This window comes from Leptinotarsa decemlineata, unplaced genomic scaffold (genome assembly GCF_025532065.1).
Source record: "Leptinotarsa decemlineata unplaced genomic scaffold, Ldec_3_MD MMD2_P_RNA_scaffold_5, whole genome shotgun sequence".
In the NCBI taxonomy this organism is placed as follows: domain Eukaryota; kingdom Metazoa; phylum Arthropoda; class Insecta; order Coleoptera; family Chrysomelidae; genus Leptinotarsa; species Leptinotarsa decemlineata.
Window position 1 is genome coordinate 373359 of NW_027412532.1, and position 14417 is coordinate 387775.

The 14417-nt window shown below is 36.0% G+C and overlaps 2 protein-coding genes across 3 annotated transcripts; both read left to right on the plus strand.

Moving 5' to 3' along the window:
* Nucleotides 1–37: 37 nt before the first annotated feature.
* mEFG1 (mitochondrial translation elongation factor G 1) lies at nt 38–14292 on the plus strand. 2 transcript variants are annotated; one of them, XM_074186826.1, is made up of 7 exons: nt 38–222; nt 275–690; nt 1075–1718; nt 2564–2810; nt 2909–3065; nt 7277–7640; nt 7690–7816. In XM_074186826.1, the coding sequence occupies exons 1-7, from the start codon at nt 169–171 to the stop codon at nt 7719–7721; spliced, it is 1914 nt and encodes a 637-aa protein (XP_074042927.1). In that variant the 5' UTR covers nt 38–168; the 3' UTR covers nt 7722–7816. The 2 variants fall into 2 exon arrangements, with proteins under 2 accessions (XP_074042927.1, XP_074042926.1); XM_074186825.1 differs by lacking the exon at nt 7690–7816 and adding an exon at nt 13840–14292 and having other exon boundaries at nt 39–222.
* LOC141487630 (uncharacterized) lies at nt 8299–10614 on the plus strand. The gene is made up of 6 exons (XM_074186830.1): nt 8299–8734; nt 8824–9087; nt 9238–9309; nt 9441–9509; nt 10167–10262; nt 10327–10614. The coding sequence occupies exons 1-6, from the start codon at nt 8594–8596 to the stop codon at nt 10612–10614; spliced, it is 930 nt and encodes a 309-aa protein (XP_074042931.1). The 5' UTR covers nt 8299–8593.
* Nucleotides 14293–14417: the final 125 nt, after the last annotated feature.

Sequence of the window (14417 nt, forward strand, 5' to 3'; positions counted from 1 at the left end):
GCCTCCACTACTTGAAGCCAATAAAAAACAAATTCTGTCATATAATTAAAAAAACAGAAGCGGAAAATAACCTCGAATTCCGCATAAGTCGAAGTAACCCCTTTTTCTTTAGAGTAATTTATAAAAATCCAAGTTTCCTCACGATTCTTATATAACACCCCGAAAAAAATGTTTAGAATCAACAACAAATACATTTTCAGACGTTTGGACCGCGTTTTCAGGGTAAGTTCACACAATCATTAGTGCATCTCAATTCTAACAGAAACACTTGTAGGTCGGTAGCAAGTACATGTCCAACTACGCAAAATACGCAGAACACAAGGACTTGAGCAAAATAAGGAACATAGGAATATCCGCACATATAGACTCCGGCAAGACCACTCTTACGGAACGTATTTTATTCTACACAGGAAGAATAGAGTCCATGCACGAAGTGAGGGGAAAAGACAACGTGGGGGCTACCATGGACTCTATGGAACTCGAACGACAGCGGGGTATCACCATCCAGTCAGCCGCAACATACACCTTGTGGAAGGAACACAATATAAATATAATCGACACTCCAGGACATGTGGACTTCACTGTAGAAGTAGAGAGAGCTCTGAGGGTCCTAGACGGAGCTATCTTAGTGCTGTGTGCCGTCGGAGGGGTTCAGAGTCAGTCGCTCACTGTTAACCGGCAGATGAAAAGGTATGTAGTCGTAGTTTCTCATAACAAAAAAGTTACATTCTATACCTATATATTTTCACTGTGTTCACTAAATTGATATTAAAATGATTCATAAAAGTAACCATTAGACATTTTGCCGATTCTCTGGTAAATATTTGCGCTGAAATATTTTGTGAGTTTAAAAACAACACACACACATAGATTGTGTATTGTCTAATGACTCTAATGCAGTGATATTTTCCAAACAACTATCGCCATCTATGGGTCAAGCCAGGTACTGCTGGGACCCGGCACAAATTAGTTGTAAGTTTGTAAACTCTCCAGTCGAAAACTGTTTTTGATATTTTGTATCATCCAAGAATGTTTATACTGGGCGATAATGACCGAGGTGATCTAATGTCACAGGTATAACGTACCTTGCTTGGCCTTCATCAACAAGTTGGACAGGCTGGCCGCCAATCCGAAGAGGGTTCTGTCGCAAATGAGGTCGAAGATGAACCATCACGCTGCCTTCATCCAACTTCCCATCGGGCTGGAGTCGGACTGCAAAGGCATCATCGACCTAATCACAGAGCAGGCTATATATTTCGAGGGTCCATTCGGCGAGCAGCTCCGCTACGATGAAATCCCCAAGGACATGAGGGCCGAAAGCGAGGAAAGGCGACACGAACTCATCGAGCACCTCTCCAACTGCGATGACGCTTTCGGAGAGTTGTACTTGGAAGAGAAACCTTTCACGCAGGAAGACATCAAGTCTGCCATCCGCAGATCGTGTCTGCAACGTAAATTCACGCCTGTCTTGGTAGGAACTGCGTTGAAGAACAAAGGGGTGCAGCCGCTACTGGATGCCGTTTTGGATTATCTGCCGAACCCTGGAGAAGTCTCGAATTATGGTCTGAAGGAAAAGGAGGGGGAGGAATCCGTGAAGGTTTTGTTGGACGGGACCAGAACTAACAAGAATCCATTCGTGGCGTTGGCGTTCAAGCTTGAGGCTGGCAGGTTTGGACAGCTGACTTATATGAGGTGCTACCAGGGCATGCTTCAGAAAGGTAAGCGAAAATGTGTCTGAGAACTTTCATTTTGATATTCAATGAAGCTACTAATTTTCATAGCCCCCCCGTGACTCCTCCCGGGTTGTCTGCCCTGAGTTGAAATCTTCTCCACGCGGTTACTGTGTGCAGAACATTCGGCCTTTAGGCGCTTTTACTTTCTGATACTTTCATATTCTTATACATACGTATCATAAATATATTTTACTTAACATCCAGAGTTGAAAAATGGGATTAGAACGAAGCAAATCAATAGGCATTCCATACTTCCACTCATTAATTTCCTAATGAAATGAAGCAATTACTACTCACTCCTTTCAGAAATGAATTCAAAGAAATTCTCACAAGAATGAGTAGTTACTATACATATAACATATCTACGAGGTCTGTTTTATCTCCTCAATCGTCGCAAAACGCCGTCCTTTCATGGGTCTCTACAATCTTGAGAACAGGAAAAAATCGCAGAGGGCCAAATCTGGTCAATACGGTGACTGAGGCAGGATTACGGTGTAGTTTTTGGCCAAAAAATTACGGTAAGATGAAAATAAAGACCATTTAATATTATCATTATTATGAAAAGCAACGACGGGGGTCCAAAAATAAGCTGAGTGTTCCTCAAGAATCAGTGTAAGTCAAAAGTTTGCACCAAACAATAGTTGTCCGTTGCTTGAGGTTCAATTTAATAATCTATAATCTAGACTTGCTCAAGTAGAAAGGGAAATATGATGAAATAAACACATTATGAAAAGGATAATATCATGGAAGAATGGAATGTTCTACATTCTTTGAAACTCTTCCAGAAACACTCGGCTCTTCGTCGTGAATGAATTTTTTCACAATTCCAGGTGACTCGATCTATAACATGCGTACCCAGCGCAAAGTTAGGATCGCCAGGCTTGTCCGTTTGCACTCGAACACGATGGAAGACGTCAACGAGGTCTATGCCGGAGACATATTCGCCCTCTTCGGAGTGGATTGCGCCAGTGGTGATACTTTCGTGACCGACCCCAAATCTGATATATCCTTGGAATCGATTTTCGTACCTGAGCCCGTGGTATCCATGTCTATAGCTCCTGTTAACTCCAAAGACAGGTACTTGGTCAATGTTTCTCCACTCTATTAATTGGTATACGATTACGAATTTGCGTTTGATATGATTTACCTTTGATATTCTTTCAATTTTTTGTCAGAGATAACTTCTCAAAGGCTGTAGCTAGATTCACCAAGGAAGATCCTACGTTTCACTTCTTTTTCGATAATGACAACAAAGAAACCATCGTATCTGGGATGGGAGAACTGCATCTGGAAATATATGCCCAGAGGATGGAAAGGGAGTATAATTGTCCCGTAAGTGTTTTATTTGAGTACTTATTTCTATTTATTGTAACTTCATATTTCAAACTCGCACTTGAGGTATTGGATTTCATTTTGAGGTAGTTGCAGCGATTATCTATTCAACAACACATTCAAATCGCAAACAAAAGCTTTGAGAAATGTGCAAAGCTTAATGTAACAAGCCTTGTAGGCCTTTATTTGAATCCCATAAAATACCAACTGCAGAGTCATTTTATATCTTAGAAATGGTATTGATTATGAAGAAATGCCAAAACGACTGATTAAAAACTCATTTATTTACAATGACATTTATTTACAATGGCTGTAAGATATATAAAAACTTACTTGTCGAAATGAAGAACATAGAATTCTACAGGGTGTCCGCAAAGTATAAAATAAATTCGATTTCCAAAACAAAAGGTCGTTTTACAAAAATCTGAAACACGTCGATTTTTAATTTTAATATTCTGCATTTTACAAACAAATTTCATTATACAATCTTGCTGACTGTGTTATGCATCTTTCTGGATATTTTTCATTAATTAAGTTACACACTTCCATTTGAGCTCGTCATAAATGCGAACTGGATTTATTGTTATTTTGTAGTTAGTATCTGCATTAAACGATTAAAGGGTAATAAACAAAACTAAGTTATTAATAACAAAACACACAACATGTAGAAATCATAGTAAATGTTCAATAAGTCTACCTTCAGACATTACGCATGCGTCTAGACGTCGTCGTATTGAGTCACGTATTCGCTCAAATATTCCTGGAGTCTCTCTGATTACCCTGCACGCATCGATGATGCGGTTTCTTGAGTCCTCTACATCGCGAACAGGAGTACGATAAACCAAATGCTGTAAATGGCCCTAAATAGAGAAACCGAGAGGATTGAGATCCGGGGATCGAGCGGGCCAGTTTTGTGGTCCTCCTCGACCTATCCACTGATTTGCATATGTTTCAGTTAAATGCTGACGTGCTACTCGACTAAAATGGGCGGAAGCCCCATCATGCATAATAATAATAATAATAATAATATTTATTCATCCTCAAAGACGTTGACAAACGTATAGGATAGGTCAGTATTAAGCACATAAAAATCACATCAAGATAAAATTGTAGATCAGTATATAAAAATAATACAATAAAAATTTATACAACAAATTTTAAATTAAAATAGATATATTTTGTTTTGGTCAAGTTTACTATCAGATTACTCCTTTCACACCAATTTAAGAACAGTGATATTAATTCCTCTGTTTTTGATTTTAATTCCTCCTGACTCTCTGCTGATACAGCTAAAGACGTGTCATCTGCGAAAAGAGTGAGAGCATGTTCATTACTGGTGAAATAAGTAGGCAGATCATTTACAAACAATAAAAAGATCAGCGGACCTAACACAGAACCTTGAGGAACTCCAGAACATATACTGTGATAGTCTGATTTCATATCTTTTATATTGACGAACATCCTACGATCTGTAAGAAAGTCAATGATCCATTCTAGGAAGTAAGTCAATGATCCATTCTAGGAAGTCCCCTCTAAATCCTAGATTATATAATTTGCTCTCGATGAATTTAAAATTTAAACAATCGAACGCACGTGACAGATCGAAGAATACTCCTGCAACATGCTTACCCCTATCTAAAGAAGCGTATATGATTTCTAAGAATCTCCAAGTAGGTGATTGAGTGGACTTGCCTTTGCAAAAACCATGTTGAGAATCGGACAGGATCCTAAACCTTGATAAAAATCTCAATATTCTCTCATTCACAACCTTTTAAAAATTTTTTGAGAAAATGCTTAGCAGGGCCACGAGGCGATAGTTTGTAATATCCGATGTATCGTTCTTCTTATGAACTGGTATGATCATGGCATGATCATACCATAAAAACATATCCCTTTTGACGCCCAAAGAAACTTCCTCCAGCAGTACTGGATGCACTTCTCTTAAAAATTGAACGTATGCCTCACTATTTAATCGAGGAGGTAGAAAATGAGGCCCAATTAAATCATCCCCAATAACTCCGAGCCACACGTTAAGAGAAAACTGTTCTTGATGGTTGGTTTCGACAATCGCGTGAGGGTTTTCATCAGCCCATATGTGGTAATTATGAAAACTAATAATCTTGTCCCGAGAAAAACTACATTCGTCTGTGAATTCTATCGTCTTCAGAAAGTCACAATTTCTTTCAATCATTTCCAGCATTCAGTTGCAAAATTCAAGACGGTTCGGAAAGTCTCGCGGTGACAGTGTCTGTACTCGTTGCAGATGGTAAGGGTGTAAGAGTTGTCCCTTTAAAATTCGAAATACCGTCATATGATCAACATTTAGCTGGAAAGCAATCTTTCTAGTACTGGTAGAAGGTTGTTCTTCAATCAAATTAAGTACTGCTTCCTCAAGCTGTGGTGTTCGTACTTCTCAAGGCGACCACAATCCTGCATTCTTTTGTTGAATGAACCATTTTCTCGTAACCGTTGATGAAGTCGAGCAAATATTCTCTGTGAAGGATGATGCCGTTGAGAATACATTTCAGCATATCTTCTAGAAGCTTCTAACCCATCGCTAATAGCGACCTACTAGATAAATTAGTTTCGTATTTTCGCATTTATGACGATGTATCTCTGTAGTTGTTCCAAAAATAATTTTTTGCTGCGCACTGGTTTATTTTGGGCAAAAAACCTAGGAGACATTTTTTGTTTAAAATGAAACTAGCTATTGGAAATGAATTTTCAAATGGTAAACAAATAATGAGACTGTGATGTTTAAATGAAACTACGTTCTTACTTTCACAACACAAACTGTATTTTCTTGGAAAGGTAACAAAACAAGTACACATAGGCTGCCAATAAGGAACACGTCCGAAAAACAGATGTTCTCCGGTGCGCGCGCCGTTTGTACTGATGGTATTGCCTATACAGGGTTGTTCAACTATACTCATGTACTATCATGCCCAATTACACTCAACAATCTCATATAGTATAGTAGCTTGGGGCCTATCACGTGAGGCACAAAGGGTATTTATTTTACAGAAGAGAGCTGTCAGAAACATTCAGAGTGTAAATAGACGTACTAGCTGCAGAGATATATTCAAAGTTTTAAGAATATTAACTCTCCCATGCATTTATATGTACCAGCTGTTAATTTTTGTAAAATCGGATCAGCGACCTTTTACCTTCCTAAACAAAAATAATTACGGCACAAGAAATTCAACATTATTAGAAATACCAAATCATAGACTGGCTAGATCAGAATCAAGTCCAATTTTCATGGGTGTCAGGCTATTTAACAAATTGCCAAATCATGTTAGAAAAATGTCACTAAGAAAATTTAAACCGTTCCTAAAAAACTTTCTGATTGATAAAGCCTATTACTCCATTGAAGAGTTTATAAATGACTTATCAATATAACTGAAGAATTGAGATTGTCATCTAGGGTTGTTAATATATTATAATTTTACCTAGTTATAAGTTTTAATATATAATTTTACATAACTGTTCATGTCCTATATGTACATAATTTTTTCTTTTTTATAAGTTTATTTATATCATATTACACTGACTTGTTCTATATCATTGAGTTATGATCCAGAAGAACCAATAAAATATTATTATTATTATTATTATTATTATTATAGTACATTACACATGTTCAACTATACTACATTACAGAGACAAAAAGTTACATTGGAAATAAATTTTAGGGGTTGCGTTTTCCACCCCTTACAACCATGGGGTAAACCAACTAAATTACTGGCTGTCATTTTGGTAGTACAAAACGTCAGGTTAATTTCAATATTGTAACTTTTTTAGTGCTTGTGAAAAAAATTGTTATACAAATTTTATGTACCCCCTTTAAGGGGCCGTATCTTAACAAGGGATGCTCCAATGAAATTTCTTTATATGAAAAATCCTATCTTTTTTTCGATGAGGAATCACCTCCTTAAATGTTTTACACTCATTCAGTTACACCCTGTATAATAAGTTTAGTGAGGACATTTAATCCTCAAATATGAATGTCTTTAAAAAGAGACTCAGGATTTTTCTATTACAAAAAATATACTACTCTGTGGATGAGTTTCTCCTTGAATCCTAATTTGATTGTAGCCTATCACCTTCTTTGTTATGTATGCTTCATATTGTCTAATGTGATTGTGAAGGAAAACTGATTCACTAAATGTTTGATTGATTGATTGACAATGCGTTCCGTTCCGTTTCAGGTGAAACTAGGCAAGCCCAAAGTCGCCTTCCGAGAATCCCTCGTCTCCCCGTGCGAATTCAACTACCTCCACAAGAAGCAGTCCGGCGGTCAGGGTCAGTTCGCACGAGTCATCGGCGTCCTGGAGCCTCTGCCTCCCAACAAGAACACCGTCCTAGAATTCGTGGACGAGACGGTCGGCACGAACATTCCGAAGCCTTTCGTGCCGGGCGTGAAACGCGGATTCTTGGCGATGGCCGAAAAAGGCCTGCTCGCCGGGCAAAAGCTCTCCGGCTTGAAGTTCAGACTGATCGACGGGGCTCACCACATCGTAGACTCGAGCGAGTTTTCGTTTTTCTTGGCCGCCCAGGGGGCCATCAGACAAGGTGAGTCAAGTTCTTGGGTTTTACAGGTGTATGACTTTGTATCTCGTAGGTTTTCACTCTTTTCAGACAACAAAAGTCTGAATGAACTGCCACGGGATTATTTGAATTGATGAATAGTGGAGAACTTCCGAATCGCAGATTCTAAAAATAAAAAATTAGACTCTCTTTTAGCATGAAATGGCTTTTCTGTGTAGTTTGAGTTTTTCATGTTTCAGTAGAAAATGATTCAAGTTTCTTCAGTTTCTTATAAATATCTAGTTAATTTCCTATATTTAGGAATTTTCTGTAAAATGTTGATTTTTGTTCTTACGTCTGTCGCCATCTATCGGTAAAAAGTCGAAAATTATTTTCAGTTCGCACAAAGTTTCAGTCATTGGATACTAGATGGCGCAACAACATTGGACTTCAGATTAGAAAATTAAACATGTAATTGAAGGTTAACGTTTTCATTGCAGTCAATTTTGTTGATTGTTTGTTCGAAAAATGTTCCTTTCAAAATAACATGTTTGTTTAAAGACTTGAAATCTTTTCAACAGGAAATCGAATTTATTTTTTCACACAGTTATCAAACACTAGATGGCGTAACGTGTATCGAAACAATCACAGTAGCTTTTTCATAGTGAATACCATACTTAAATTCATACATAGGTTACGGCCGATTTCATAATCAATATCTAAAGTCCACTTTACCGAAAGGAGACTTTACACTAAAGTCCCCTTTAAAGTAGCTGTTGCCGTCATTTGGTTTCATAATTAATATTAAAGTGCCCTTTCCATAAAGTATCTTTTAAGTAATTTTTAAGATGTTGGTCAACCTGGAATTCATGGATTTTGACAAGATTTGTCATATTTGACGAGTATTTAAGTTCAGTGTTTGAATAAGTAAGGTTAAGAGTTGTGGTGTTTGATGTTTTTGTTATTTGTATTTGTGAGGACGATTGATTTGGACTGAAATGGAAATGGTAAATAATAATAAGAAAGTTCGCTCGTCAAATTTTTCTCGGGAGGAAGAAATGAATTTAATACAAGAAATTGAAAAATTCAAGCATATTTTAGAATGCAAAACTACTAATAAAGTAACGAATGCAGAAAAGGTATGTATTACAAGTACAAGCAATTTTAAAACTATATATATCTATGTAGTTAGATACCTCAATATTAATAAATTTAAATATGATTTTAGGAAGAGGCATGGCGCAAAGTACTTTCCAGCTTCAACTCCAGAAATATACAAGTGAGAAGTATATCTCAGATTAAAGCAAAATTTGATAATCTGAAAACAAAAGCTAGAAAGGATGTGGCGAAACAAAAATCATATATGACGGGAACAGGGGGTGGTCCCGCAATAAAAATTGATTTAGATCCTGTAACAGAAGCAACCCTAAATATAATAAATATGAAAACGGTGGTGGGTTTGAATAACTGCTTGGATAGCGATTTCATAAATGTAATTACATTTTTTTATAACCAAATCATTTTGTTTTAACAGTTACCAAACTAAAATTTGGTTAATGGTTAAAAACATTATTTCTTTCATGATTTTATCTGTATTGGTTAGGGCAATAAAATTAAATATTAATTGTATGTGGTATTATAGGATCTTGGAATGGATGCATCATCTTCAGTTTTAAAGGAAGAACTTCTAAAAGAATATCCTCAAGAATTTGTTGTAAGTAAATAAACCGTTTTTTAAATGATAATATATTAGCAACCTGTTAATAGTTGTCAACATAAATTTGTTATTTTTTGTCTTGGGAACATACTTGTATAATATTAATTATTCTGAATATATTGTTACAGGATTCAGAAATGACAATAATTGCAGCAGGAGAAGCCAAAGATGAAATGTCAGAGATTTCTACGCAATCAGTAAGTTATAGATTTTTTTCACTACTAATCCATAGTTCGGAAAGACCTTTTATTTTGAATTGAAGGGTTTATATTTTTAGGAGTGATTAATTTTTGGGAAAGAAATTTTTTGGCTTTCTACTACTTCTTCTTGATACAAAAATTATGTGGGAATCTTCCAAAGAAAGGAAAGAAGTAATCAATTTGAAAATAAGTAACTCTATACATGGATGTGTACATCATGCAAAGAAACATCTTTCAGATAATAACTGGAAGGAAGTCCTCCTGAAACAGCTATTTTCATATAAACATTGAATTACATTACAAAGTATCTTCTGTATAATTCAGTATTCATTGTTCAGTATTGTTTCGAAAGAATTTTTTTCTGTCGTGTAATTCAATGTTCATATGAAAGTAGCTGTTTCAGGAGGGCTTCCTTCCAGTATGTGTCTGAAAATTGTTTCTTCGCATGATCTACACATCTATGTATAGAGTTACTTATTTTCAAATTGATTAGTTCCTTCCTTCCTTTCGAAGATACCTACATTTTTTTTTGTATCAAGATGGAGAAGTAGAAAGCCAAAAACTTTTTTTCCCAAACCTTTTAATTTGTTATGCTGATTAAAGCTAATATTTAAGTTAGGACCTCAAAAAATGTAATAGTACATTTGCTTTTAGATAGTACCTGAATTTACTGAAGAAATTGTATTGGAGGAGAACCAGATATCACCTCCTACATCAGTGACACCCTCAGGGAGCATGTCTAGTAAAAAAGTGAGTTTTGAATTGTGTGTGGTACAGTTGTAATTTTTATTATATAACTCTTGTCTGTTCCCAGCAAACGCATATTAAGAAAAAAATCGATTGGAGTAGTTATGCACCTAATAATTTAAAAAGAAAAGCCAACGGAAAACTACACCCAACCAAAATAAACCCGTTATATAATGCAAAAGAAGATTATTATAAAAAGAAAAAGGAGCTTCTTGAAAAAACGGTAGAAGCAGAGGAGAAGGAGAGATCAAGGAGAAGGGAGAGAGAAGAAGAAGAACATTTTAAAAAAATGACTTTATTGGATTTAGAAATCAAATTAAAAGAAAAACAATTAAATAAATTAAATGTTTCATAAAACTGATTTTTAATTATTATTAGTATTTACAATCTAGCAAAATGTTCATTAATTATCAAATTCCTTATATTTTCTGCTATATTTGGATTATTTTCCATGGGGGGTAATACATCCTCATCGTCTTCCTCTATTTCATCTTCTTCAGTAAAGTTATCATTCATATCAATGGCAATGTTATGAAGAACTGCAGTTGCGACTATTACTGCCATTGTGGTTTCTAGTTTTAGTCTCATGCCAAACCTCAAAACGGGAAATCGTCTTTTCCATAAACCGTATTGACGCTCTACTACATTTCGAGTCCTTATTATAGACTCATTGTATAAATTTTCAGCAGGTGTTCTAGTTTGTTGTAACTTAGTCATAAGATATGGCTTTAGAGAATATCCACTGTCACCAATTAGCATATACTGACCAAATACACCATTTTCAAATTTTTGCTTTAAACTGCTATTATTAAAAATTGTTTGGTCATGCACCGATCCTGGCCATCTCACAACAATATCTCTTATTTTCAATTTAGCATCGCTTACTGTCTGAACATTTAATGCAAAATAAGATTTTCTACATCTGAATATTTCTGCATCATTTCCACCGGGAGAATCAATTTTAACTAATGTGCAATCAATTGCTCCAATGGTCTTGGGAAATGAAGCTATTTCATAAAATTTTTCAACTGCTTCTTCCAATTCCCTTTTATTTTCATACATGCGAATGTGTTGTCGGGCTAGTGAGGCAATAGCAATAGACACCTTTTTGATAATCCTGCTAGCTGAACTTCTAGACACTCCCATAAAATCTGATACGATTATTTGCATATTTCCTGATGCGTAGAATCTTAAAGTCAACAATAATTGTTGTAATGGTGTAATGCACCCACCTCTAAAAAATAAATAAATTTTTTTATAATTCTGTTAATAATACAAATTTTACAACTTACTTATTAGTAGGTAACTGAATTTGTTCTTTTATTTCATCTAGTAGATACAAAACAGTTTGTTTTTTTAAGCGAAAACGTTGGTAAAAGTCAAGCTCATCATATTTTTCGAAGCAGTCTGTTCTTTTCCTATACACTTTTGGTCTTCTAGTATAAATAAATTCTTCATCAGATGAACTTGAGCTAGACGTTTCAAAATTATTCATATTTTTATGATTATTATGGCTAAACGAACACAAAACTAGCAAACGTAGCGAGTAGCACAACAAATAACAATTATTAAAATTGAGGTTATGTTGTAGTTAAATGACACTTTAGCGAGTTGAAGTAGAGAAATCGACACTTTAACTTTGAAGGACGTTTTTGGCTTAAAGGACACTTTAACTTGGTTATGAAATCAAAAATATTTATTAAAGTATCATTTAAAGTTAAAGTAACCTTTATGTTTCTTTATGAAATCGGCCGTTAGGTAGGTCCAAAGTGAGTGGGTCTATTCAACCCTCCACGGCAACCCGCAAGGGTTTATTGTGGCTCACACCTATTCACACTCGACCAAATAAACCCAGCAGGTACAAAGTATATGCTCTGTTGATGAGGTAGTCAACTTGCAAGATTCCCACTTCGATACCCATGACAACCTTTCCGTATGAGGGTTTTTGCACGTCAGCTACACCTGACGGTGCCTTAGATTCAACTGTGTAGGGCTTTTTCGCCTCTGGTTTTGGTGAGTCATCATTTGAGCGCAAACATTTGCTAACCTGCTCATGGGGGAGTTTATTTCCCCACCCGAGACAGATTCTGCGTTCGCCGCTCAAGAATTTGGTGCAAGGCGATTTTATAAGGTACCCCGCTCTTGAGGAGACGACTCAGTCGTTACATACATACATAATCATATGTATAATACCTAATACATACATAATCATATGTATAATACATACATAATCATATGTATGAAAAATGGATGTTTGTTGGTTGGTTGGTAAGTGATAAACTTGTACATCGCTCAACCGATCGTGATGAAACTTGACATGTACAAGTAATTTTTCATAGAGAAGGTCTTTAGGTTATCAATTTTTCTGTAACTCGCCACTAGATGGCGTTGTAGAACAATTTTTGGAAAGCACTGTTCTATAACGCTGTGCACGCCTAAGTTCGTTGATTCTGATTCTGTCAAAACATTGTAAAATCAGCGATACAGCAACATAGTACTAGTAACATATAGAATATAGCGAATATCTTTTATCAAAAACTGTATTTTGAACACAACAATGATGAACCAGTAATTTCTCATTGACTATGGCTTTATTCAAGAAAATCCAGGCATCTAGACATTTTTATATGCTTTACAACTACGTATCAAAATATTATTTCTCTCTAACCCTGTCTTTGGTTTCGTATCTCGAGGTTTATTTCTAGAAAGGTTTGTTGGGTAAGATAATCAAGTTTTCTTGGAAAAACAATTGTTTTCTCGACAACGTTTCGATTTAATCTTGCCACAAACTTTATAACTGTTGTCTTTTTAATGTTGTGAGAAGTAGTAATATAATTATATTAAAATTACCCACCGAAAAGGGGTGTTTCCATGTTTAACTGTGACAAAATTCAAAAATCATTCGACATGCTAGATATAGGTATATGAAAAATAATAAATATGTAGCAAATTTTTTTTAAAACGACTCGACGTAATGAATCATTTCCGTATTTCACTGATTAAGTTGAAATATACAGTATTGGAGCAACCAGCATCCCTTCTAGTGTTGACTCCATTGTGTTTGACAATATGAATCATTTCACTCAAGTCTTTCAGATAAATATAGTTGGACATCTAGAAAAATGCGCCCATGCTCTTCTTTATGATCAACAAAAGCTGGGGAGTCCGTGATTTTATAAAGTTTCTTTCACAATGTGTCATGTGTTCTGAAATTCGTGTTTTTAGATAACTTCCAGTTTGTCCAACATATCATTTGGGACAGTTTCCACAGTTTCATTTGTAATTTATGTTAGATTATATATCTAGTGATGTTTCAGTCTTCTGTTCAGAGGAAAAAATATGTTTAAAAATCATTTAAAGGTCGATCAGAGTCATTTTATTTGCTGGACTTCATTCAGATAGGTTAAAAGAAAAGGTGTTTGTCTTTCTAATATTCCTTACCAAGATATTTCTGTCTCACGTTACAATTTGCTCAATTATTTGGGACAGGAATCGAGGTCAGTCTATTCAAGTGACGAGTAGAACTAGACACACCAAAAAATATTTGGAGAACTCTTCAATTAACAATATTTTGTTTCAGTGTTTGAAGAAGGAGTCTGGCAGATCCTCGAACCAGTAATGGCCGTCGAAGTGACCGCCCCCGACGAGTTCCAGGGGGCCGTGATGACGCAGCTGAACAAGCGGCACGGAATAATTACTGGCACTGAAGGCACCGAAGGCTGGTTTACCGTCCACGCTGAAGTGCCCCTCAACGAGATGTTCGGCTATGCGGGTGAGCTGCGCTCTAGCACTCAGGGCAAGGGAGAGTTCACGATGGAGTACAGCAGGTATTCGCCAAGCCTGCCCGAAGTGCAAGACCAACTCGTCATGGAGTTCCAGAAGGCCTCGGGGCTTCTGCCGGAGGCGGACAAGAAAAAGAAAAAGAATTGAGAGCACGACTTGGTTAGGTGAACAATTGTGTTGTAGGTTAATTTTTTTGTAAATATTTATTATTAAGAATTTTATTAAAAACTTTAGTTTGTTCTTTGTGTGAGATGATCGCGTTGGATTTTTAACTAACAATTGAAAAAGTAAGTACAGAATACGTTAGCTATTGATTGAAAGATGGCGTAAAACGGTTATTATAAAGGTAGGAACAGGATATAGATGATTTCAAAT